The sequence below is a fragment of the Bacillus rossius genome, chromosome 2, assembly GCF_032445375.1.
Source record: "Bacillus rossius redtenbacheri isolate Brsri chromosome 2, Brsri_v3, whole genome shotgun sequence".
Classification (NCBI taxonomy): Eukaryota; Metazoa; Arthropoda; class Insecta; order Phasmatodea; family Bacillidae; genus Bacillus; species Bacillus rossius.
Genome location: NC_086331.1, coordinates 112,441,875 through 112,465,707, shown reverse-complemented (window position 1 = coordinate 112,465,707; position 23,833 = coordinate 112,441,875). Strand labels below are relative to the sequence as shown.

Genomic DNA, 23,833 nt, shown 5'->3' with positions numbered 1-23,833 from the left:
AAACTAAAATGATGTTCAGCCCCGACTTCAACGGCGTACACCAGCCTTGGGTAACACTTTAGTCTTAAGGTTTCCAACTAATTTATTCAGGATGAACCTGCAACTTAAGTTTGTCAGTCAAATTCAGTCTCACCCTGTGTGTGTGCATTTATGTGTGTATATATATTTGTTGATGTACTATGCATTTTTTTTAAATGGGCATATATAATTTTTAGGACACACATGCAAACACACACACACACACACACACACACACACACACATATATATATATATATATATATATATCTATATATATATATATAGAGAGAGAGAGAGAGAGAGAGAGAGAGAGAGAGAGAGAGAGTTACAATGCCATTTCCTTGCATCAGTAAAAGAAAAGTTTCTGAAACATGAGAACCTCTCCTAGGTAAGTTAAAAAAAAAATATCCTTACCTGTCTGCTCAAGTGGTAGAGAAAACTTATGCAATAAAATGGGTCCGACACTGAAACTGTGTGTTCTGTACAGGAGAGATGGATGCCCCTAACTACCCAATGGACATAATATTAGTTGGGCCTGTGGACAAGAAGTCAGTAGCGACTCAAGACTACAACTATTCGTCACAACAATTTAACCTATGCCTTAAAACTATACGCAGTGTCAATATGAATATACATACTATCATACAACAATCTTGAAATAATTACGAGAACCTCAATCAAGATTTAGATATGGATGTGCACTTTTGACAAATCCAGAACATTTATTTATTCTTTAAGAAAACTAAACAAAAAATATTCCTCACATGAAATAGCAATGCATCTTCTGCATACACAGTAACATATGATCTAAGATATAAATAACTACCATATACTTTCTTACAACACAACCAAGATTGCCTGATCAGGTCATCACTACTAGTATGGGGAGTGCTTACTGTAGTTTTTAACTTGACACAGAGCCAGTGTTGGTGATGAGCCAGTGTGTGTGCTAAAATATACTCCTGTAACTTCTCCGTGTTTATCACTGCAAGGACAACCATCTGACAAACGTACACCCACAAAGCTGTATGGGCCTGTGCTTTTGAGCTGATGGTAGGGTTGTTTTGTTTCACAGTCCATTTAACATACTTAGCTTTTGACTGGCTTTTTTGCTATAGGTATTTTGTTTTGTTTTGCTTTGTTTAAATAATTTTATTGTGATGTTAAATGTTTGTTAATTTTTGTTGTTTTATTTTTATGACTTCAGATACGCACAAGTGGTTACCACCCACAATCATAATGGTATTCATACTGCTGATTCCATTTTGGGCATTCCTGGCGGCCACAAACAAGCATGTGAAGAAAGTGCTGATGTCTGGCTGGACACCAGTTATATCTGCTATGCTGATCAGCAGGTAATCAAATGCATATTTTACTCATTTAATTCATGATTTCAGTTTTCTGAAGCTTCCCTTTATTTTGCATGAAGTATGTCAGCTTGTTAAATAAGTTTGTTGAGAACCAGAGAAGAACCTATAAATCACACAGCAGTCTGTGCTTACAGAATTATTGTTTATTTATTTGTGCAGGTAGTAACATAATAATTTATATACAGTTTCCTTTTTTGATCTTTAAGCGCTAGTGTAAACTTTGGTCAGCTTACGAGGTTTGTCCAGAAAGTTCATGTAAATAATTCCTATAATGCCTGAGGGTGATGGAGAGGTGCACTAGATCGGTCTTTCCACTCAAGGCCATCCCCACCACTCAGTCTGAGCCCGGCTGCTCTATGAGTCACTTGGGTTATCACATGCCGTCGGCATGGAGCTTTCTCTTGTTGAAGAGAAGTGAGTAAACATCAAATTTCTCGTGAAACTAGGTAAGAATGGCAGTGAAATTTTCGAGGCTTTGAGCCAAGTTTATGGAGAAGAGTTTTGAAGGAGCCAACCATCAACAAGTGGTTGAAAAGATTTCGGGAGGGCCAAAAAGAATTCAAAGACGACTCTCGTTCAGGACGCCCTTCCACGTCTGTTTGTGATGAAAATGTGGAAATAATTTTCTCTTGTGTGCTACAGGACCATCATTTAAGAGTCAAAATGTTCCCTGAAGAGCTTTCCATGAGTAAACTAATTGTTCATGAAATTTTAACAGAAAAATTAAAAATGAAATTGTGTGCCAAAATTGTTCTAAAGCTTTTGTGTCCAGAACAAAAAGCATGGATAGTGGCATGCTGTGAGGACTGGTTGGGAGCTGAAGAGGGTGGTGACTTTCCTACAGGGTCATCACAGGAGATGATTCTTGGTTGCACGAATTTGATGTGGAACTCAAATGCCAAAGCAGGTAATGGAAACAAGCTGGGAAGCCAAGGATAAAAAAAGGCTAAGGAAATTGAGGTAGAATGTCAAGACAATGCTGATTTTTTTTTATCGTCGGGGCTTTGTCCACCAATAATTTGCCCCTCTAAGCCAGACTGTTAATGGAAGCTTCTACGTTGATGTTCGCGGACGCCTCAAAACTCGTGTGGGTCAGGTTCGACCGAATTTTGCCCTAGGGGGGCAGTGAATCCTCCATCATGACATGCCCCTGCACACATTTCGCTAGTTGTGCATGAGTTTTTGGCCTCAAATTTGATTACTATGATGAAATAACCCCCCCCCCCCCTCCACCACCTTATTCAGCTGATTTGGTACCATGTGACTTTTTCTTATTTCCCAAATGCAAGATTATGCTTCAGGGATGCCATTTCAGTGACGTGGAGGCCATCAAAACAGAAATGATGAGGCAGCTGAAGAACCTCAAAACAGAAGACTTTCAAGGAGCCTTCCATCAGTGGAAACTGAGATGCAGAAGTGTATAGTGTCCCAGGGGGAGTAATTTCAAGGGGACAATATTAAGTTATCTGATCAAATTTAGATTTTTTTTTTTTCATTTTTATACAAACTTTCTGGACAAACGTAGTTTGTTTTACCTATTCAACTGGCCAATTTCACCATGAGAATTAAATACTCTTAAGCTGTGTTTATGAACACTTAAATGGCATGTAATCATGAACAGCATTTCCAAGAGTTCAAAGTTATTTGCCCAATCTTGCACATTTAATGTCTTACCCGAAGTCAAGCTTTTAGTCAAATGGCCACATAATTTTATCAGCTGATATTATAAAGAAAACAAAAAATAGATGTAGTTTTAAAAAACAGAAAAATTTAATTTATGACTTCAATGATGATGGTTTTGTTACATATTTTTAACTATAAGGTTAAAAGTATAGTAAACATCATCTTGTCTTACCATCTGACAAGTAATTGTCTTAAATTGCATTTTGGTTCAAATAAAATATTTTTAAATTGAGTTTTATGGAATAACAGTTGTTAAATAAATTAGTTTGTTACTTAATGTACTTAAATACATTTATTTTTGTTGTGATGAATTTTTTATCCAAACCATTTGACACTTGTTATTGTACGTTCTTTGAACTTGTTTATGTAGCAATAATCATTCTCTTTTACTTGTTTCAAACATATCACAACTACTATGAAGTTATGACCTTTAATTTTTTTTTTTTAATTGTTTGCAAGCACTTAAAAATATTTCGTAAGATTTACTACATGATAATTGGTGCAATAATGAAGTAATTCATCAGTTATCACAACAACTCCATCTAAATATGTCAAAATTTGGTAAATAACTGCATGGATTTTTTTTGTAAGTTAGTTTATACCTACAGCTATCAAATCCATAATAAATTATTGCAAAAATCCTTAACATTATCCAAAACTTTTGGCTGAAACAATTTTTGGTAAGACGTAAAAACAGGGGTTAAAAAAAAATTCGAAACTTTCTATCAAATACGTACAATTTTATTTTAAACCATCTTCTGATTATCTTAAACCTTGATCAAAAGCAAATTTTTGTGTGACCTCTTACTTGTGCAGGGTATGAAAAATAGTGTTTGAAGGTCAAAAATGCATTAATACTTCAGTAGGCATAATATGAATTTGTTCTATGTTATTCAGTGCTGGATGCTTTGAGCTAAAATCTTTTAAAACATTTTTGTGGCATGGAATATAATAAAATGTTTAATCAATCAATTTGGAGCATTGGAGAACGTATAGGATGTTATATACATTAAGTTCATAAAATGTTCCAGAAGTTTATAGAAGTTTCCAGAACATTTCCATAAGCGATAGGTACCTCTGAAATCCACCTAAGCCGGTAGGCTGTGCCGAGAGGGATGGATTTCTTTTATTTCATTTGTCATACTGACTAAACTGTGTGGTTCAGTGCTTACAAAGAAATTTGAACGATATAAATTTATTTTGCAGCTGCCTTGAAGAAAATTTTTTTTTTGCTATAAGATACATTTTTATTTTGTTTCTTGAAGATTTAACGATAGCATTCGGAAAACATTAGGTTATATTTGTTTCAGATGATGATTTGGTTGTTATTATTAAACATTTTTAAAACATATCTACTGTTTATTTTATACCAAAAATCCAAAAACTGAAATGTAATAAAATTCCATTATCACATCCCGAAATGTAAAAGCCGTTAGTAAAAAATATGAGCTTGAAATTATTTATATTCCGAATATCCCTACTACTGACTTCAGTCTGGAAACTTGCCTTTTTGTCCATGTTGTATTTTTGATACCCTTGTGTCTGAATAAAACTGCCCGCACCACTGGTGCAGAAATGCTTGTAATTTAGTAACTGATAAAAAGTTAGAAAATATACAGATAATTAAGGATAATTTCAATAGTTAAACATTTTTGGTATTAAAATTTTGTAAATTAAAATGCTCTAAACAGTATGGCTGTACTGGTGACACCATAGAGGTTTTCAGGTAGTTTTGCGAATAACCGAGAAACAAATCACATTGAAATCAACAGTCTATGTATAGCAGTGTCCAGACATGTATTCCAAAGGCAGTGATTCCAACAGAATTATTTTCACGCACGCTGTTACAATTGTCTGTGTGACATACGCAATACCTTACAGTGTTAACACGTTACTATTAACCACTATAATAATTTTTTTTGTATTATTACAACACAAAATATGTTGTGTAATTGGCACGCCAACTATGGCAAACTGAACTAAAGAAGCACAGAGCGATTTGGGCGCATGAAAAGGCAGTGGCCCCAGTTGGCTTAAGGCCAGCAGTACTGGAGGGGGGGGGGGGGGGGGGGAAGAGGAAGGGTACTAAAAGCAGAGGCAGGGAGAGGGAGAAGAGAAGAAGAGAAGAATGCGGTAGAAGAGAGTGGCGAGCAACAAAATACTTCCTAAAGTCGCCACCCAGCTCCGAGCAAGCACGACATGCTATATACTCCGTAGCGCATTTACGCTCCAGCGGAACTGCGCCCTTAATGTCTTGTAACATGTTTCAGCTGGCTAAATCTTGGAAAGTTTTCATGATATTTCCAGCAGTATTAAAACTACATTTTAATTCACGTTTAAGCCTTTACATATGTCTAAATTGAAAGCACTTTCTATTGTCCTTGTACCTTAATGTCTGTCATTATTTTGTCTGATTTAAATTGTTGGATAAACTCCTTTTGTGAATGATATTACGTAGCCACCGGGCTTTGATGTCACGTTACCATTATATATAATCATTTATGAGAGTCTTATATTTATTTTGCTTGGAATAAATTTTTTGAAATGCTTTATGAACCATGCCGTAATTTTGATTTAATGATTTGTTTGCTACAATAAATTTTTTTTCTTACACATGCACTAACCCTTTGCTGATCCATATCAGAACGGATCTTTGGTTGTCTGGTGTATTCTCGCCTTCCAATCCTGTGCATATTTGAAGGCTTTCGGAACCTGGTTTCCAGTAGGTTTCAGTTTATTAATTTTTATATTTTAGGTAAGATACATTTGTATTAAATTATTTGTTTGTCAAACAAATCTCTTGCGAGGCTGTTGTGTGTTTTTGTCGTTCTAAGTAATTGTCTTACACTCAAACATGTGCAAGTTTTTTCGCCGAAAAATAGCTTATAAACAGTTGCAATTGAAACTTTGCCATCATCAGCTGTGTAGCTCAAAAAAATGCATTCAGTTTGCCTCTCTGAAGATGACAGTGTTTTTTCCAATAACCAGATTCTGAAATTAGAAGTTGTCCACTTGGAGCATTTCCACATGTCATAGTTTTGAAATGTATCAGTCAGCTGAAAGGTAAGGGTTAGCAGGCATTTGATTAGTAATGTACGTTTGTCAGGTAAAAATATTTTCTAAAGGCCTATCTGTTGGGAGATTTCTAATGTGCAGCAATTTGATTGTTTCTTTACACACAGACTGGAGAAGTTATTTTTTCCTAGTTGGAATTTTTCCTCAATTTTATTGCAGGGGCTTGAGTTGGAAGTTATCCAGTTGATTGCAAATCGTGACTATCTTGAAAATACCAAAGAAGTACTTTCCCCAGGTTGGAAGAACTCTGCAACCCTACTGGGGTTCTGCAAGAGGAAAACCATGTGGTGACTGCATTCTGGGAGTGTGTGTGCATTCCGGGAGTGTGTGTACAAGCACTGGTAAGGTAACAAAGGTTTCGGCTTGACCAGTACCACCCCGACGGTTGACATGCCGAGGTCAGTTTGTAATGGTGCGTAAACCACGCAAGTTTCTTTGCTGCTCATTCTCCTCAAAAGTTAGCACCCCTAGAGAAGTATTTTGAAGGTTATAACAAAGTAAATAAATAATGATGATTTTCACAATATTGTGAGTAAAATCATTTATGTAGTCGCATCAGTATAGACTATACAATTGGTTTTGTTTAAGTTTCAAGAATGCACACACACCTGCCCATCTGCCGTCATTGCTCTCTAAAGCAAGCAAAAAAAAAAAAAAAAACTAACATGATGCTCCAATGGTAATTTTTAAGATTTACAACCTATCATACAGTTAAAAAAAAAAGGTAAACAAACAAAACATTATGCTACACATATTAGTTGTCCAGCAAATAATATAGACACAAATGATGATAAAGAAACAAAAAATAATTACCTTCCAGAAACTTCCAAAAAATACAATATTTTCTAATTAAAAAATCTTTCAAAGAGGTGATAACTCAGTCATCTTTTAACCTCCAACTGCACACTGACTCGCCTACAGCCAGGGCGACACTTTTTCCATTCCAAACCACACTTAGGTTACCATGGACTTCTTATGTGGCTGGCTCCGGCTCCAGCACCCATCTTGTTACTGTGTGCAAGCTGCCCGAGGTCTACAAGTAGTACATAGAGGTTCATTTGAAGAAAAAAAAATGGTGTATAAAATCTACAATGCAAAAATGTACTGTTCAGTTTTCACATATTGAAACATCATGTTACAAAATATAATTTTTTTTTTACATTTTAATTATTAATTAATACTATTAATTCTCAGATGAAAATGAAAAAAAATATGACTGGATTAACACTTGGAGGGGCACAATACACTATTGTCATTTAGTACCACTTTCTTTTTTTATCACTGCCTTGTGAAACAAATTAAATAAACAATAATAAATTGCAACATTCACTAATTTTATAAATTTTTAGATTATATAGCTTAAAGAAACACTATTTTCAAATCTGTAAAATCAATAAGTTTTCTAGTTGTTATAGTTTTGGAAGGGATAAAATGATAAAATGATGGTTTTTTTTTACCTAATACTTCACTTACTACACACTTTCACACACTTATAATTCTCCTAGTAAATTTATTGCTTTTTTTTTTAATGGTAATTTATACATGTATTTATTTTTCAGTTTTAAAACTTTGCAGCTTGTTTTTTTTACACATATAAGAACATGTATATATATTTTTTTAATTTATTATTTTTGTTAGAAAATGTTATATTTTATCACTACCAGTTTAGTTTTTGTTTTATTATTTATATATTATTTGTGTTAATTCTTGTAATATTTTATTTCCTAGTGTTGGTGGTCTTATTCTAGACTACACTGTGGTGAACTTCAAGGGAATTGCAGTTTTCCAACCAGTTATCAATGGTGTTGGAGGAAATTTAGTGGCAGTTCAAGCAAGTAGAATTTCAACAGCATTGCATAGGGAAGCCAAACTTGGAAGACTTCCAAACAATGTATACACTGTATGTTTCAACCCTTTGAGGACTTTTTTTGGTAAAGGTGAGTGTAAGGATTACATTTAAATTGTTTACTTTTTTCAGTTCTTGTTTTTACCGGATATCTCAATTTTTAATTACTAAACTCTGGGAATTAACTGTATGGTTTAAAAGAAGAAAACAATTTCCTTGTAAAAAATTTTTAAAAGTTCCTAATTTTACAGGGTGGCCACTCACCTAGAAAACCGGGATTTATCAGGGAAATCACGTTGATCGGGAATTATCAGGGAAATGTCAGGGAATTTTTTTAATTACCGGGAATTTTTTGTGTCGTGTATATTTCCGCAGAGCTGCCAACCATTACAGATTTTTCGTAATTATTACGGATTTAACAAAGAATTACGGAATTACGGAACATCGCTGGTTTATTATGGAAACGAGGCTTTGTGCTGCTGGGTAACGGAAAAAATTCAGTTTCTGGTGTGCGTGTTTCCTGAATGCAGTTCGAATACATCATGTGGTTGCGCAGATAACGGAACTAATAAATGTGCGCATGTACTGTCGAAATAAGTAGATTAATTCTTGTGTTTTGTAATAGAAATGGTACGGTATTACGTCCCTTGTACGATACAACTAGTACATATTCTCGGACTTTTCGTTTGTTAGCTACTTAAATCACGATAATTTTTGTACAGTACTTTGGCTAACCTGTGTTGTGTTAATTACTTTCTTGAAAGCCATTTTTTTTCATCAAAGTGTTTTTGTCGTGTCTACAGACGTGAAACCATTTTATGTTTTTCGATAGTGTTGTGTCATTTAGTGCCGGTTGTAGAAATGAAGCGTGTGACAACAATTTGTATCTGGGGCAAAAAAAAAGAATGTTATTCTTCAGAACTTTCGACCAAACTATTCAAAAGAATGGCCATGCTTATCATCTTCAAATGTTTTGGAACGCCACGCGTTTTGTAATGTATGCACGTGTAACTTTTTGATTGCACATGGTGGAAGGGATGACTGTAGACGGCATATTGAATCAAAGAAACATGCAGAACATTTTAAAGCCGTGATGAGCAATAAATCTATATCGTAGTTTTTCGCTACATCTGAAGAAACGAAAGTAACAAACGCAGAGTTATTGTTTTCAAGTTTTTTGGTAGAACACAATTTACCGATAGCAGTAGCCGATCATTCGGGTAATTTGTATAAAGCTATGTTTCCGGACTCAAAAATTGCACAGAAATACAGCTGTGCGAGAGCAAAAACATCTGCCTTAGTGGAGTATATGGCTGGTGAAACTAAATTGAAACTGTTGAATCTTTAGTAAGTGGACCATTTGCTTTAGCTACAGATGGGAGTACTGATTGTAATGCAGTGAAGATTTATCCATTAGTTGTTTCATTTTTAAATCAAACACAAGGTAAAATTTGCACTGTACTGTTATCCCTTGTTGAGAATATTAAGACTAAGAATATTTCACAACTAGAAATGTTACACTTCAAAAATGAATGTAAGAACAGTTATCAAAGGTTGTGTGAAAAAAATGTTTGAGCGCTCGCCACTGAAATACCCCATGATGTAAAGAAGAGGAGGTGAAACCGTCCGGCCGCCCAAACGCGTCCTCCACTGCGCACTACGTCACCTTGGTCGCACCGCCCGGTCTACACGCAGCGCGCTAACGGGAATACAATGCACAGACAGTTCATTTACAATCGTTTGAATAGTAGGAGTGACCACGAAGCGTAGAAATACTTTGCTATGTGCATTGTATAGCATGCATTTAGAACATACAGTTTAAATAAATGTATTAGCATCCAAACACGGGGTTTATATTAAAAATAAAATCAACGAAGCAATATTTTTCTGCTGTTTCATCACTTCAAAATGTTGATTGGGTCTTGTAAACACAGAATGGTAATGGGAATTGGAATGAATATACTTCGAAAATATTTATTATGAATATTAATAAAATAGATATAATAAACATTCAGGATGCAGGCGACAAATAATAATACAAACGTATTACAAAAAAAAAGCATCTGACACAAAGCAAAGTTTCTATAAATACTTATTTGTAATTTACATAAACATAAGCACTTTTGATTTATTTACTAAATTTAATTTTATTTAGTTACAAACAATAAAAAAAAGAGTAAATAATGATAGAAAGCATATTTAAAAAATATATTTAAAAACATATAATTAAACCAAATAGCTCTACAATATTCAGCAAAAAAACAGCTTGCAGGCATTACAAAAATGTTTTCACAGGAAAAAAAAACAAAAAGGTTGGATTTGTTTATTATCTTGGAGAGGAAAAACCTAATAGTTTTCAAATCCCTCAAGCACATTGTGCGTTAAAACATGGCACATAATTGTTGGTTGATTACTAAAAATAACTCCATTACAAAATAACTCGCCAGTAAATATTTCACAAAACCCGTATGCCTTCTACACTACATTTTATTAAAGCCAAAATCGATTCATAATGGCTTGAAGAACTCCCGTCCCTCATAGGTATTTGAATGTAATTTTAACTTGTGTATCTTGGCTGTAGGTGTTTCAGTCTCCATTTTTATAACGTTAACTTCTGAAAACTCAAAAATGTTGCTTGCTATAATTTTGATTACTGAAAATTCCATGTTATAACAAAATAAGTATTTTTTTTTACCTCCTGTACATTGTGCATTTGCAGGCACTTGCATAATTTGATAAGACAATTGAAGAGAGTCACGGCCTTTCCATGGAAAAAAATTACAAAATAAATATCCAAGTTCATCTAATTCCCCTTAAAATTGGCGTTTAAAAATTCCTCCTGGATTCTGTAATTACTAAAATGATTTGAAGGCAATAAATTAAAGGTAAATGGTGTGATAAAAACATTAAAAATATAAAAATATAGAAATATAATAAAATCATTGTAATCATCGAAATATTAAAATCGGAAATACCATTTTTCCCACTTATATCTAGTTTTACGGAAAAGCCGCTTACCTCCATAATTACTATTCCAAAGCCGCGCTGCAAATGTCCACATGTACAATTTTCAATACATAACTGTTTTTTATATACCTCATGCGCTTTATAGTTATAGAATCTAGAAAAATTAATACCTACAAACATGCAAACTTATGTGCTACACTGTTTTTAGTTATAGCCGAGTTGTGTTAGGGTTAGGATTGTAGACACAGTAGGGGCGGATCCAAGAATTACTGGGGGGGTGGGGGGGGACGGAACCGTGAGTCTGGGCCTAGTATGATACCTGTTTATTACTGCAAAAGTCGTTATTAATCAATGTATATTGTACCCTTAGATGGGTGGGAGGGCACGTGCCCCTGTGCCCCCCCCCCCTCTCTGGATTAACATATGGAGCATACACGCACGTGCGCTGAGAATGTACTGAGCTATGGTCCCTGCAAACCTTATTTTTAAGTATTTAAAACGGCAGTTTTTTTAACGCGTTTAATGCTATTTAAGGCGTAAACAAAATTGTACCATTATCTAAACGCTTGAATGGAAAAATTGGCAAAGACAAAATTAGATAACAATGAATTCATTTACGTTAATTTTCATTATTGTGTGTAAACCAACAACATAACACAACACAAAGAGATTATAGTGCTGAAATCTTAAAATACCTTTAGGTAACTAACATATTATTAAAATCAGTATCACATGTAACAAGAAAAGTAATTCACTTTCACGCACCACATTTTGAGCGGTATTTTGCATTAACATTATTAAGTTAAATACATATCGTAATAAAATAAAAATTAACTTCTTCCAAAGCCTAAACGAATTCATTTAAAACAAACATATTAGACCTTGAATTTCAAAAGTGGTTGGTTGTATGTAAGCCTGTTTACTTTTTGTATATTTTATAATTCTTATCTCACGGTTTTGCGTGTATACTTAAATATATTTAAACGTAATGATATCATATGTCCTCTCCACTACATTAAAGAGAACATTTTGAACAATAGAACAAATGCGCATGTTTCTTTTTGATGTATAGGGGGTTCACATTCCTACTTTCATTTGATTTGTTTACATGCTTTGATGAAATATTCCCCCCCCCCCCCCCCCCCCTTTATTAATACTACACAACCTAGTGTTTAGGTTAGTTCTATAACAAACAAGAAAAAAAAGTTAAATTGAAATAAATTCGGTAGTTCTCGCTGATGCCCGAACATCAAACATTTTAAAGCAATTGATTTGAGTTTTTATTAATGGGTAGGATATATATGTTGAGATTTCATTTTTAATAAATTAATTCAGTAAATAACCTTTTTACCGCGAAAGACATTATTATTATAGATAATAACTCAGTATTTTGCACGAAATATATTCCTTGACCTAATATTAACCTACAGTTAATCATATAAAAAAATAAAAAATAAATACTCGTATTATAAAAAAAGCGACATTTCTACTTAAAATCACGTTTGTTTAAACTTACCTCTGCTAACACAGAATGTGTCCTTCCTTTTGCATACATTGCAAAAATCTTCATTTTTTGGAAAATAAAAATATTTTATGCCAGAATCTCGAGTCTTTTTGAAATGAGTGTGAAATCCCAACACTGCACAGCTACATAAAAGCACTCAGGATTGTGTAAGCACCAACAATAACAATGGTTCGCACGAGACGCAGATGAGATGGATGGGAAGCGCCTGGAAGAAGTGCGCTGGCTACAACCAAGGTGACGTAGCGAGGGAGCGCGTGGAGGGGGAAAACCTGCGCACGGTTTCACCTCCCCTTCTTTACATCATGGAAATACCCCATTACTAGGGACAGGAAAAATTTGCGGGTTAAATGACCTGTAGGATGAACTCCATAGTTCTGCGTACACTCGGTCAAATGCCACCCACTCATTGGCTGCTGTCTTGTGAGACGTCCCAACGTAGCAACCTGAGATTCGATAAAGCTTTGGTCGGGTGTTTCTCATTGGCCCAGAGTCATCCAGGTGAGTAGTGAGCCAATAGCAGAGGCAGCACTGAGGTATAACTATTTGTATTTTAGCCTATCGCGAAATGAATTCGCAAATTTTTCCGGTCTCTAGACATAAAACAAAACACAGACTGCAGGTCATTGAAAGGGACGCTATAATGTAAAGTGGCATATTTAAAATGTATTATGTTATTTAACGAAATTCCGTATGTATATAATGAATAAAATACAGCAGGGTGCTAAAATATGAGTAATCTCTTTCTATAATATTATATTTTTTCATTAAAAGTATGTTTTTTTGTAATTGTAAATATCAGGGAAATTTTGAATTTTTTATCAGGGAACTCAGGGAAAAATCAGGGAATATTTTTGGTGACTGTGAGTGGTCACCATGTGTGTTTCTAACTTATACTATATACTATATAAAAACACTAATTATTGCAGACATACTGAGAATACAACAATTCAACATCACAAGATCGTGATAGTTTAAGATGATCGGCCCTTCAAGGTTATAATGGGCTAAGAACCACCTAGATACCACAAGGTGCATGTAAATGACCAATCATACAGGAAGTTGGGTATTTAACTTCAGGGGCCCAGCCTAAAAGAGTTCGACTGTTACTGAGACACTCGACTAATATTTCTTTTTCATGGCATTATAGGATAATTCTTTATAGGAATGGTTTATCGTTGAGGGAGTGCTGCAATGGTCCCTTTGTCAGTTCTCTGATTTTTGTTAGTTTTACATATCTGTCTCCAGTGACCTTGCTGTCAATAAGACATAAAACCCTAGAAAAAATTACAGACTTTGCCTTTGGGCTGAAGCCACATCAAAAGTGTACTGACTTTATCTGCACATTGCAATCATCTTGAAGATGCTGGCGGTAAGGATTATTGAAACATCGGTGAACTTGAACATGAAAAATGAAGGTTTTTACCATGCACTCAAAACACTTAACATTATATATGTGTGTGTGAGAGTGGGTGAGCGAGAGTGAGTGTGAGTGAGTGTGTGTGTGAGTAAGAGTGTGAATGTGTGAGTGAGTGTGTGTGTTTGTGTGTGTGTGTGTGTGTGTGTGTGTGTGTGTGTGTGTGTGTATATATATATATATATATATATATATATAATAAAAAGCAGCATAGTTACAGCATTGTATGGGAGCCAGGGTATAATGGAGGAATTGAGTCTGTAATTAAACTTATGCATTTGTGTAACCTTTTAATACAACATTATGCATTACGTATCATGAAACATAACACATAATATATTACATATGTCCTGTATGATTTAAAAATACATGCACATTCCATTTACATTAAAATAAAAACTAATAGTCTTTATGATGTGCATTAACAAACAGTAGTCAGTGCCCAGTTCACTCCTGAGTTCGGGGTATGGTGGATCATTCACTTCAAGAAGTTTTGATTATGCTCGTTGCTTTGCACTGGTTACCAATATCAATGGTTTTTTTTTTTCTAACTAAATCTAGTTTGCAGACAGTATTTAAAAGACATGATAGAGTAGAATACGGATGCTTGATGCCTTAGCTTGCCGCTTGATTACTGTCGAACTGTAGGAGGTCAATCCGGAAACACTGTATTGCAGGTCACATATTCGGTTTTTCGATGATCACATTACCAGCTAGTTTGCCTCTCCTGCAACCATGTAATCACCATCTGGCGGCCATCGTCATCCTCTGTAGTTGCCTGGTGCACTTTTTGTAAACCTCACCGAATCCTCTACGAAAAATTTTAAGTGATGTGTTGATCCACCAGACACTGTCATCACTGTGTACATAGCCATACCACCCGGCTATCTCATTCACTGCTGTGACCGTGAAACTGTTGACCATTCGTTGGCTGATGTCACCAACCAACTTGCTCGTCGTCTGATCGCCTTGGTAGCCCTCTGGTGCTTGTTATTGCATAATCAGCAAGTTTAACCAACCTTCGGAGTACTGCTTCCAGAGCGACCTTATGCCAACTGACCAAAGTCTCATCGCCACCCAACCAGCTTGACTCGCTCTGTGACGTCACACGTGTCTCCTACTGCCGACGACAGCGCTTACCTCTTCGTGTGTAGCTTCAAGGAACTGACTACCCCACTGCCACCGAACTCAGCTAGGCCACTTTCACTAGTGCTGCAACGTCTTATAAAGTTTATTTTAAGAGTATCTGTATATTAATTAAATGAAACTAAATATAACAAACAATCTAATAACAATAATAATAATTATTATTATTATCAAGACCAGGCAGACTTGAGGCCCCATGTCAAACTTCGTGATGCTACTTAAGTCAGAAAGCTAAGAATTCCATAACAAAAACAGCATAAGGCACAATTATTTTATGAAGAAAATGTTTATTGGAACTATGAATATCTTTGTAAAATTAAGGTGATTTCGGTTAAAATTATGTTTTTTTGCTTGCAGACTGCCATGCCAGAACGTCACGTATTCTGTTGCTAATGGTAATACCTGGTCACCTAATATTTTCATACACAATCAGCTACTTAGAAGCAGGACATACTTCTTTTACACCAGTTTTTGAAGTTGTGTATCTCCTGGCAGCTGTTTTACAGGTATTTTAAATTTTAAAATATCTTTATTCATTGTAGTTATTGTAACTTACTTAATGCCAATATCTTAAGATTATGGTAGTCCACTTTTGATATGTTGAATTTCAATACCAATCAGAAAAACAAATTTAAAGTTAAATCTTTTTCAGTTAATCGTTTAACTTCAAAGATTTAAAAAAAAAAATGTTACAAGATGAATCTTCAGAACAAATAAGTTTCTACACTTAAGTGTAAGCTTTGAGGCAGTTATAAAGGAAATCTTCCTCCTTTGTATGTTAATCTACGAGACTGCAAATCAGAAAACCCATTTTGAGGAAAAATATTTGTAAATTAAATGTAAAACTATAAAAAAAATTTCAATGTTTGTGTGTGGGTTTCCACCAGAGCTGAGTGTGTGGATGACTGTGGAAAGCACAGAAGTGATTTATGTAAGTTCTGTCAATTTTATGTCCTACATCTGTGCACTTAAGCAAGACAACGTGCTGAATTTTGGCATTCTAGATTATCTTTCTGTGGAGATGCAGAAATGACTTATTTGAAAAGCTGGCTCTGGTAGATATTTTAATGTTGGCTTCTGAAGTTACCAAAAAAATCTAACTCAAATTTTAGTCATAATTTGAATATCTATTTTGGAATTAAGTATTTTTTTCTTGCTTTAGTAGCAATGCTCTGGAACAAATTTTTTTTCAATATTGATTTAAAATTATGACTAAAAAATTGAAAATTTGAAATGTTACTAATGTTTGAAAACAAAAATCTTAAATGGGTATCCTCCAGTGTTATTGTGATTAGTTTCATTGGAAAGAACTAGTTTTTAACTTTATGGATCTTCTATCCCATCGTAGATCCTGCACATAGAGGCCTGCAGAAGCACTTTGAAGGTGTTACAGATATACTCATTAATGGCAAATGTGTGTTTAACTTTTCTGTGTGGTAAATTTTCAAATAAGTTTGTGAATAATAATTTTTTTTATTAGATATAAATAAAGAGCAGTGACAGATGTTTACACATTTCACAGTTTATTCCTTGTTGCAAAAAGATGTGATAGGTTCAGTAACATGTCATCAATTTTTGTTTCTGCAATTGGTAAACATCCCGTGTACTACCATAGTAGATCTACTTTTATCCTTCTAATATTTGGTTTTTTTTGCAAATAATTTTTTAATATAACTTTCCTGTGTATATTTTAATTTGTGTTACCATTGGCATTGGCACTTTTTGTGAGCATGATTTTGAAATCTCTATCACTATTACTGCATTAAGACATAACTTGTTGGTAACTTGGATGTCTTTTAATTTTGCTTATATCTATAGTTTTATCTAGTAAATGGATGGTGATGATAACTTGGACTCCACCTCTTTTTTACTGTGCTGAAATTTTGACACAATTTAAAAATTATGAACGCTACCATCTGCACTGTGTTATGGTTTTGTACTAATTTTTATTATATAGAGTCTATGTATGTCTCTACTTAAACACAGTCTCGTATCTGGTGTTCATTCACTTTATCTTTTGTCAACTTTCCTATTGGTAAGAGTTGAAAGTTTGTATATTTTATAAGAAAAAATACAGTTATCTCTACAAAAAAAATATTTACAGGTTTTGATGCTTCACCATATATTTGGGGTGTCTTGTCAAGTTCAGTTTTGACAACCGAAAGATGCCTATTGCATGGAATGTGGAAATTGTCACTCAATGTCAAAACTGAAACATGGTTCCCATGTTTAAACCAAGATACAAAATTATGCAGTTATCTTGTAGGAAAGGGTGCTCTATGATGTATTCACATATTTTTTAATATTAGGAGTTCAAAGATCATCAAAACATGCATATGTACTTAATTTTTAGAGCTGCTTATGATTCTGTTTGTAAATCTTGCTGACAGCATAGTATAAGAATGTTAGTTAATCCTTTTGATTTTTTCAGGTGGTTTTGCTGTTATATATATGCCATGTTATGATACTTTGGATGTGGACTTTAAAAATTGATCCAGATAATTCAGCCATTCCATATCTTACAGCCATTGGCGACTTGCTGGGAACAGGATTGCTAGCCTTGGCGTTCCAGTTCCTGTACCTCATCGGTGATAAAGATAGTGATGTTGGCGATTAAAAAAAATATTTTTAAAAAAAGTTTTTATGTGGAATTGATTATTGTGTGTCCCTCAAAGTAACACCCTATTTTGTTCCTGGAAAATAGAGCGCTAATCTAAACAGTGAAAATCAAATATTTTTTCCCATTAGAGTTTATGTTAATAATAATAATTTGTTTTCCAACTACTGAAGTATGTTTTTTGTCAACCATTTAAGTGAATACATTTTTTCCCTTTAAAATCAATTTACAGTATTAGTTATACATCTAAATACATTCAATCAAATGTTCGAATTACCTTTTTTGAGTAAAGTTCCAAAATAAAATTACTATTTAAAAATTAATCATATGCCACGTTTTACATACCAGGCCTTGGTCATAAAATTTCTGAGCCAAAAAATAATCATGTTATTAATATATTTGCTCTTTAAAATTTCTATCACAACTAAATAAGCTTAAACATAGCAAGTTATATTAATAAAAAATATTAATTACACCGCTGTTTACTCCACGTGAACTGCTTACCACATGACTGGCCACTAGAGCATCCTGGTAAGAGCGAGTCAAACTAACCCTGAAAGTTTCTAGTCTTTCTTGCCAGAGCTGTTGCTGACTTGCAAGGTGGCATAAAAAACATTGGCTAAACACACGGGCGTCTGAAATATTTCTGCCTAACTTAAACCATTCTACTATTTTAATTGGGCTTTAAAAGGAACTGAAGCAAGAACATTGCTATTAAAAAAAATGGTCAACTCTAGTTTTATGTTTCATCATATTAATTAGTTGCATTTTGTTTAATGTTACACAAGTGCCTTTCCATTGTGCGTGCATGGAAATTTAAAATTGATGTAGATGAAAAAAGAGCCTTACATTGAATGTATGACCGCGCTTCTTAAAATTGTGCCATAATTTATTGGTGTCTTTCAAAAGCACTCATATCAAACAGCGTTACTTCGAGGGACGGATATACATTTTTATGTATATCATAATATATTTTGCCTTCGTTGATTAGTATTGTTTTGTATAAATGACTGGTTTTTATTGTAAATAAAACTATTTTATTTAATATTTATGTTTATGAACTGTAATATACATTTAAGTATAAATGTTTTATTTTTTGTGCACATGAGTACAATCTGTTAAAAGAAGTTGGTCCTAATATGTATTATTTGAATTGAATAAATCATTTGAAATTTGTTCAATAATTAGTTATAATAATTTAAGTGTTTCATTCACTGTTGATCTATACAGCTGGGAATTGAGCAAAGATGATAATAATATTAATAACAATCAATTCAATAAACTGAATGACAGAAATGACTGTGAACTTTACATTGCAGCCAGAAGCCATGGTGCAAGCAATAGTACTTCAGCAACCAGTCAGTATTTGGGCAGCATGTAGGTAGTTCAAAAGATATATAGTTCGAGGTAGCCAAGTTTTATAGATGGAAAATCTGTGTTATAATAATCTGTAAGAGAATATTCTGCATTATAATGTTTTAAATTATTATTTAGGCTTAAATTCTCTTCTGTAAAGTCACTAGAGACGAGCACATTCAATGAAACCTTACTATTATGAGAGCTGACAATAGTGGAAGATATTCTATAAGAACGGAGTATTGACAGAAAAGGCCTATGTTTGATTCTTAGCCCCTCCACTAATGTTTAAATTTTACACCATTGTAAGTTACTCAGCAAAACGAAAATAGAAGCAGTGCAAAAGCACACACCTTCTTTTACCTGGCACACATGCAGGAACAGACTCCACAGTAACGCAGCCCAGGAGTTGTTGAATTGATGTGCATCGGGTGAGAGTTGCCAGCTGAGCTGCAAGGTCTTGAGAGGATGGAAATAAGCATAGGAAGGGGAAGACCATCTCTTCATCTTGACCTGACTTTTCTACCATGGTTTTCTTGACTGGTAGAGAGTTAAATATAAGACCCTTCTAAGATAATCTAACATTGTTGTATATGTGTGTGAGTGTATTTTTTTTTGTGTGTTTGTGCTTGTGTGTGTGTTTTTTTACCCTTCAGTTTTTGTCTTTAATGCTTTCATCTCTGGAAACAGCTTAGTTCAAGAACTAAATGCTCTGCGTCTAAACCAAGCTACTCATGCCACTTTTGATCACTGTTTCTTACTGCCTCCTAAACTTTGGCACGAGTCACAATAGATATAACTGCTTATAACACCTTGGAATGCAAAGGGAGGAAGCTGCCCATATTTCACCTTTTCACAAGTTCATAAACCTCTGCATGAACTCTTGTTAAATGATCCGTCGTGGAATATGTCCAAAGTTAAAAAGGAGGGGGAGGGGGGGGGAAATCATCATCTTTCCTTGCCCACTTTTTTTTTTGCAGTGCAGGGCCTAACCAGACCATCTTAAATATTCAACTTATGGGACTGGCCAACTCCAGAGTAACGTTTTAAGTTCCTAAGGCACGCTTACGCCTGCCGGCAGCAGCAAAGACTTTCTTACTAACCTAACGTAGATTCACGGCTCATGCTGCTTGTTCAAGTTACGGTTAATCAACTTATCGGTAAATCAACTTACGGGATTGGCAGCCTTCAATCGCAACTTACCCCTAGCAAGGCTGCTGCTAGGACTTAATTATGTAAAATTAAAAGTGACTAGTGTAACATGTTATTAAGTAGTGTAACAACCTGTCATCCCAGGCCACACAATGTGTAAAGTGCAACAGCGTGTAATAAAACCACACCAATCCCTCACTTAGCACGACAAATGCGATCCTAAAAATGTTTGTGTTATTTGAAATAGCGTATTCTGAAGCTTAGTCTCCATAATCAGCAAGGCTAATTTACTTAATGTGTTCCAAAATTTGTAGGGAAATATTCTTTATGTAACATAAATGCGTAGAATAGCACTTAACTATAAATATGTCACCACACCATTTATCTTTATAAGCCTACCATAGAATACTTTGTATGACAAATTCGACACCATGTAACGGGAAATAGCTATCAATTGGCTGGTTGACTTGCCCACCCGGGTGTGACCTTCAACTCACGTCGTGTACCTTTCCGCAAACTTTCCAAACCATCCTTTACTGGCAGTGAAAATGATATTACTGTCCAGATATTTACATTTTCATTTTTCAAAAATTAAAGTGCTTATTCGTGTATCACCGCTTTGTTCACATCAATCCTGTCAGGCCCGTGATATTTTTTCATTGCACCATTCATTTAACAACCTCTTCCGTGTGAATAATCTGTTAATTTCTGTTCCGGTATCTAACATCAAATATATTCCCACTAGTACAACCAACAGCATCAGAATATAAACGTTTGATATAGTCCTTATTTTGTACGATTGTGCGCACAGTTGACTTGCTTGAAACTAAAGTGCAACCAACATAATTGTGGCCTTGATGACATTCTGCTCACAGTAATACCTCTAGTTTTGTCTCTAACGCTCGAACACTGTTATGGGAATAGTGTCAGTTAGTTATAATTACTATATTTAAGAGAAAAAAAGTTTCCTTTGGAAGTGGCGGGCTTTGGAAATGAAACAAAACAACAATGCTTTAAACTTCAGAGGTGACACAAAGCCCCAACAAAAAAATTTACTATCTCCCAGAAAACACTTTATGGAGAGTGGATTGTTTGCTTCAAATGACTAGATAAAAAAAAATGCAATTTCGTCGATGGCTGTGGTTCTATTTATTTTTCTTTCATAGGAAATTGCAACAAGAGAAAACAAACATTTTGGTAGCAAGAATTTGGTTTGATAAAGATGTTAATTACTTAAAATTTTGAATACATCACAATTATAATATGGGTTCATAACTGAATAAGTGAAAATTTTATAATAGGGGGGCCGGCCTGTAAACATTTAGAATTATAATATAAAATACAAATCCATTCAAAATATTAAAACAATAACCAATGCTTTCCTGTGTTGCTTGCAGTTAGTAGGTAAGTCTATTTATCAATAATACCAGAGTTATAGTCCTTTAGTCATTGACAACTTTAGCTAGTACACATTTCATAAACTGCTGGCATCCCGTGTTGAACTGGCCCGCTGTGGGTGTTGCGGAGAAGTTGGAGGTAGTATTGTAGGGAGTGGTAAATTCTGATGGAGACGGGCTATCAATTCTTGGATTCTTGGACAGTTCTTCGACAGTACTCCGACCGTACTTCAACACTGTCAAAACAGGGTGTTGCGGTGTGGCTTCAGGAGGTCTTGCCGAGTTGCTCGCGAAATCCAGACCGAAACTGGTGAAGTAGACACGGAAGCACTCATAATTTTTAAATTTAACAAAAAATTTAGCCAATGATAAAATTCTATACACTACAGCACAGCCCGACTGATGGTTTTCTAAAAACTTAGGGAAGGCATCCCTAGACGAGGCGACTACATCCTTGCAGTAGCAGCGAAGTTAAATAGTGCTGAGGGCTGGCCGAGAAACGATGCTGCTCGTTAGAAGTCGTGCCGAATAGTCCCTAGCATGTCACCTGTGACGCTTAATTAAAATCGGCGCTTTGCCTTGGGAGAAATGGGGGGAGAAATACTGACTTCGATACCTCGACGTTGGTGTTAGTATCCCCAATCAGAACGCAATCTACTGGGGAGTGGCCGAAACAGAGAAAAGTAGATTCATGCATCTTGTATGAGGCTACTTCGAAAGCATGGGGCTTATGGAGGTGACTGGTGGAGTGGTCTGGTGGTTTGGAAGAGAAAGGCAGGAGAATGTTGACTTAAGGAGTCGCTAGAGGGCAGAGACATTTAGCGGGCACTCAAACACCCAAGAGAAATAACTCACAAATCCGCCACTAGAGGTGAGAGGCGGTACATTCGAACACTAGTGTCGAGACCTTGAGACAGGCCGTCCCTGGCTGGGGTTAAGGATCGTTCAATGCTCTGGGCAGTGTTCCCAGGAAAGGTTGAAGAAGGGGGGGGGGGGGGGGGGTGGAAATATGCAAGGTTAGTGGGTAATGTGCTCTACTGAGCTTGGGGACGTGCCGGGGCGTTAGGGAAACTGAGTCCTGAGCATGGCTGAAATTGCTCGTGTAAGGTGGGGGCTTAGAAACGGGCTACTCTGATAGCTTGCAGGGCATTGCAGTTCTTATCACGGCTGCAGGGAGAATTACAGGCGACGGGTGTGAAAGCTGGGAGAAAGTGAGACAAGGTGCTGTACTAACAAATGATCTGCAAAGTCTAGATATGGCGCTGGAAACGACTTGAGGAACTAGCCAAACAAAAATTAAGTATGTGTGTATAGTGGGCTGAACAAGTTTAAATTTTGGTTATAAAATTCCTGCTAAAATAATTGTCAAAAATTCTAATTTAAAATTGTGCAAAAAATCATTATTGGCAGCACAACACAATGCATTATGCTTCATTTGGAAGTCATGATTCCACTATAATTCCCCCTGCAGGTGCTTGCACTTTACAGTTACCAGCAGACGAATGGGCAGATGTTGCTTTGTGTTGTGCAAGTTCCCTGCCACTGGCTAGACTGAAGTTCATCGCGGCCCGGTCTGTAGCCGGGTGACAACGGTATGGCTTGGCGGCATACGCGCAGACGTAAAAACATTTGGTCCTCTACACTCCATAGCCGCAACTGAACTTTTCATAGCTGATGTTTGTACAACAGCCGATAGCGTATTCAGACCTGCACACGCATCTCTTTTCCCCTCGTATAGCTAATTGTATGCCACGGCACATCTGTTGTTTACCGAGTGTAAGCAGACTTTGTGGTGCCATGCCAAATTTTTTTTGCCTGTGGTAATTTTGTGCTAATTGAAATTTACAGACATGCTATTCAAGACTGGGGATGTAAAATTAACATCCCGCTAAATGAATTTGCGCAATCTCAAGATGTGCTAACTGATGGATTGGCTTGTTTTTAAAGACTTTTACTATCATTTACCAGTGTTCCATTAGGCATAGTCAGGCACACTATGTTGACTATGACCTGTGCTTCAAAGTTTAGCCTTAGAGCCTAGTGACATGCTGGGGCCATCGACCCACGCAAAAGCAAATTTGTTAGATTCAGAGCTAGGCTGGCACTCTACCGGATAAATTCAGCACTCCAGCACCAGTAGCATCAGTAGGTTCAGAAATTACCCAAAATTCTCTCATTCACGAGATATGTTTTATTTTAAAATGCAACAGTGCTTTTACCTTACCCTGATAAATTTGTCCATTTTCAATTGCACTTTTGTTCTT

General features: G+C 35.5%; 1 protein-coding gene across 6 annotated transcripts in view; it reads left to right on the top strand.

The window, feature by feature from the left end:
• Window positions 1–18,848, top strand: part of LOC134529625 (solute carrier family 41 member 1-like) — a 51,223-nt gene extending 32,375 nt beyond the window's left edge. For 3 of the 6 annotated variants that reach the window (XM_063363923.1, XM_063363920.1, XM_063363922.1), the window contains exons 7-10: window positions 1,229–1,376; window positions 7,878–8,086; window positions 15,405–15,553; window positions 17,479–18,839. In XM_063363923.1, coding sequence (XP_063219993.1) covers window positions 1,229–1,376; window positions 7,878–8,086; window positions 15,405–15,553; window positions 17,479–17,664 — 692 coding nt within the window. In that variant the 3' untranslated portion in view covers window positions 17,665–18,839. Of the gene's footprint in view, window positions 1–1,228; window positions 1,377–6,308; window positions 6,385–7,877; window positions 8,087–15,404; window positions 15,554–17,478 lie in introns of those variants that run through there. The other 3 variants (XM_063363921.1, XM_063363925.1, XM_063363926.1) reach the window with 3 other exon arrangements.
• The last annotated feature ends 4,985 nt before the right edge of the window (window positions 18,849–23,833 follow it).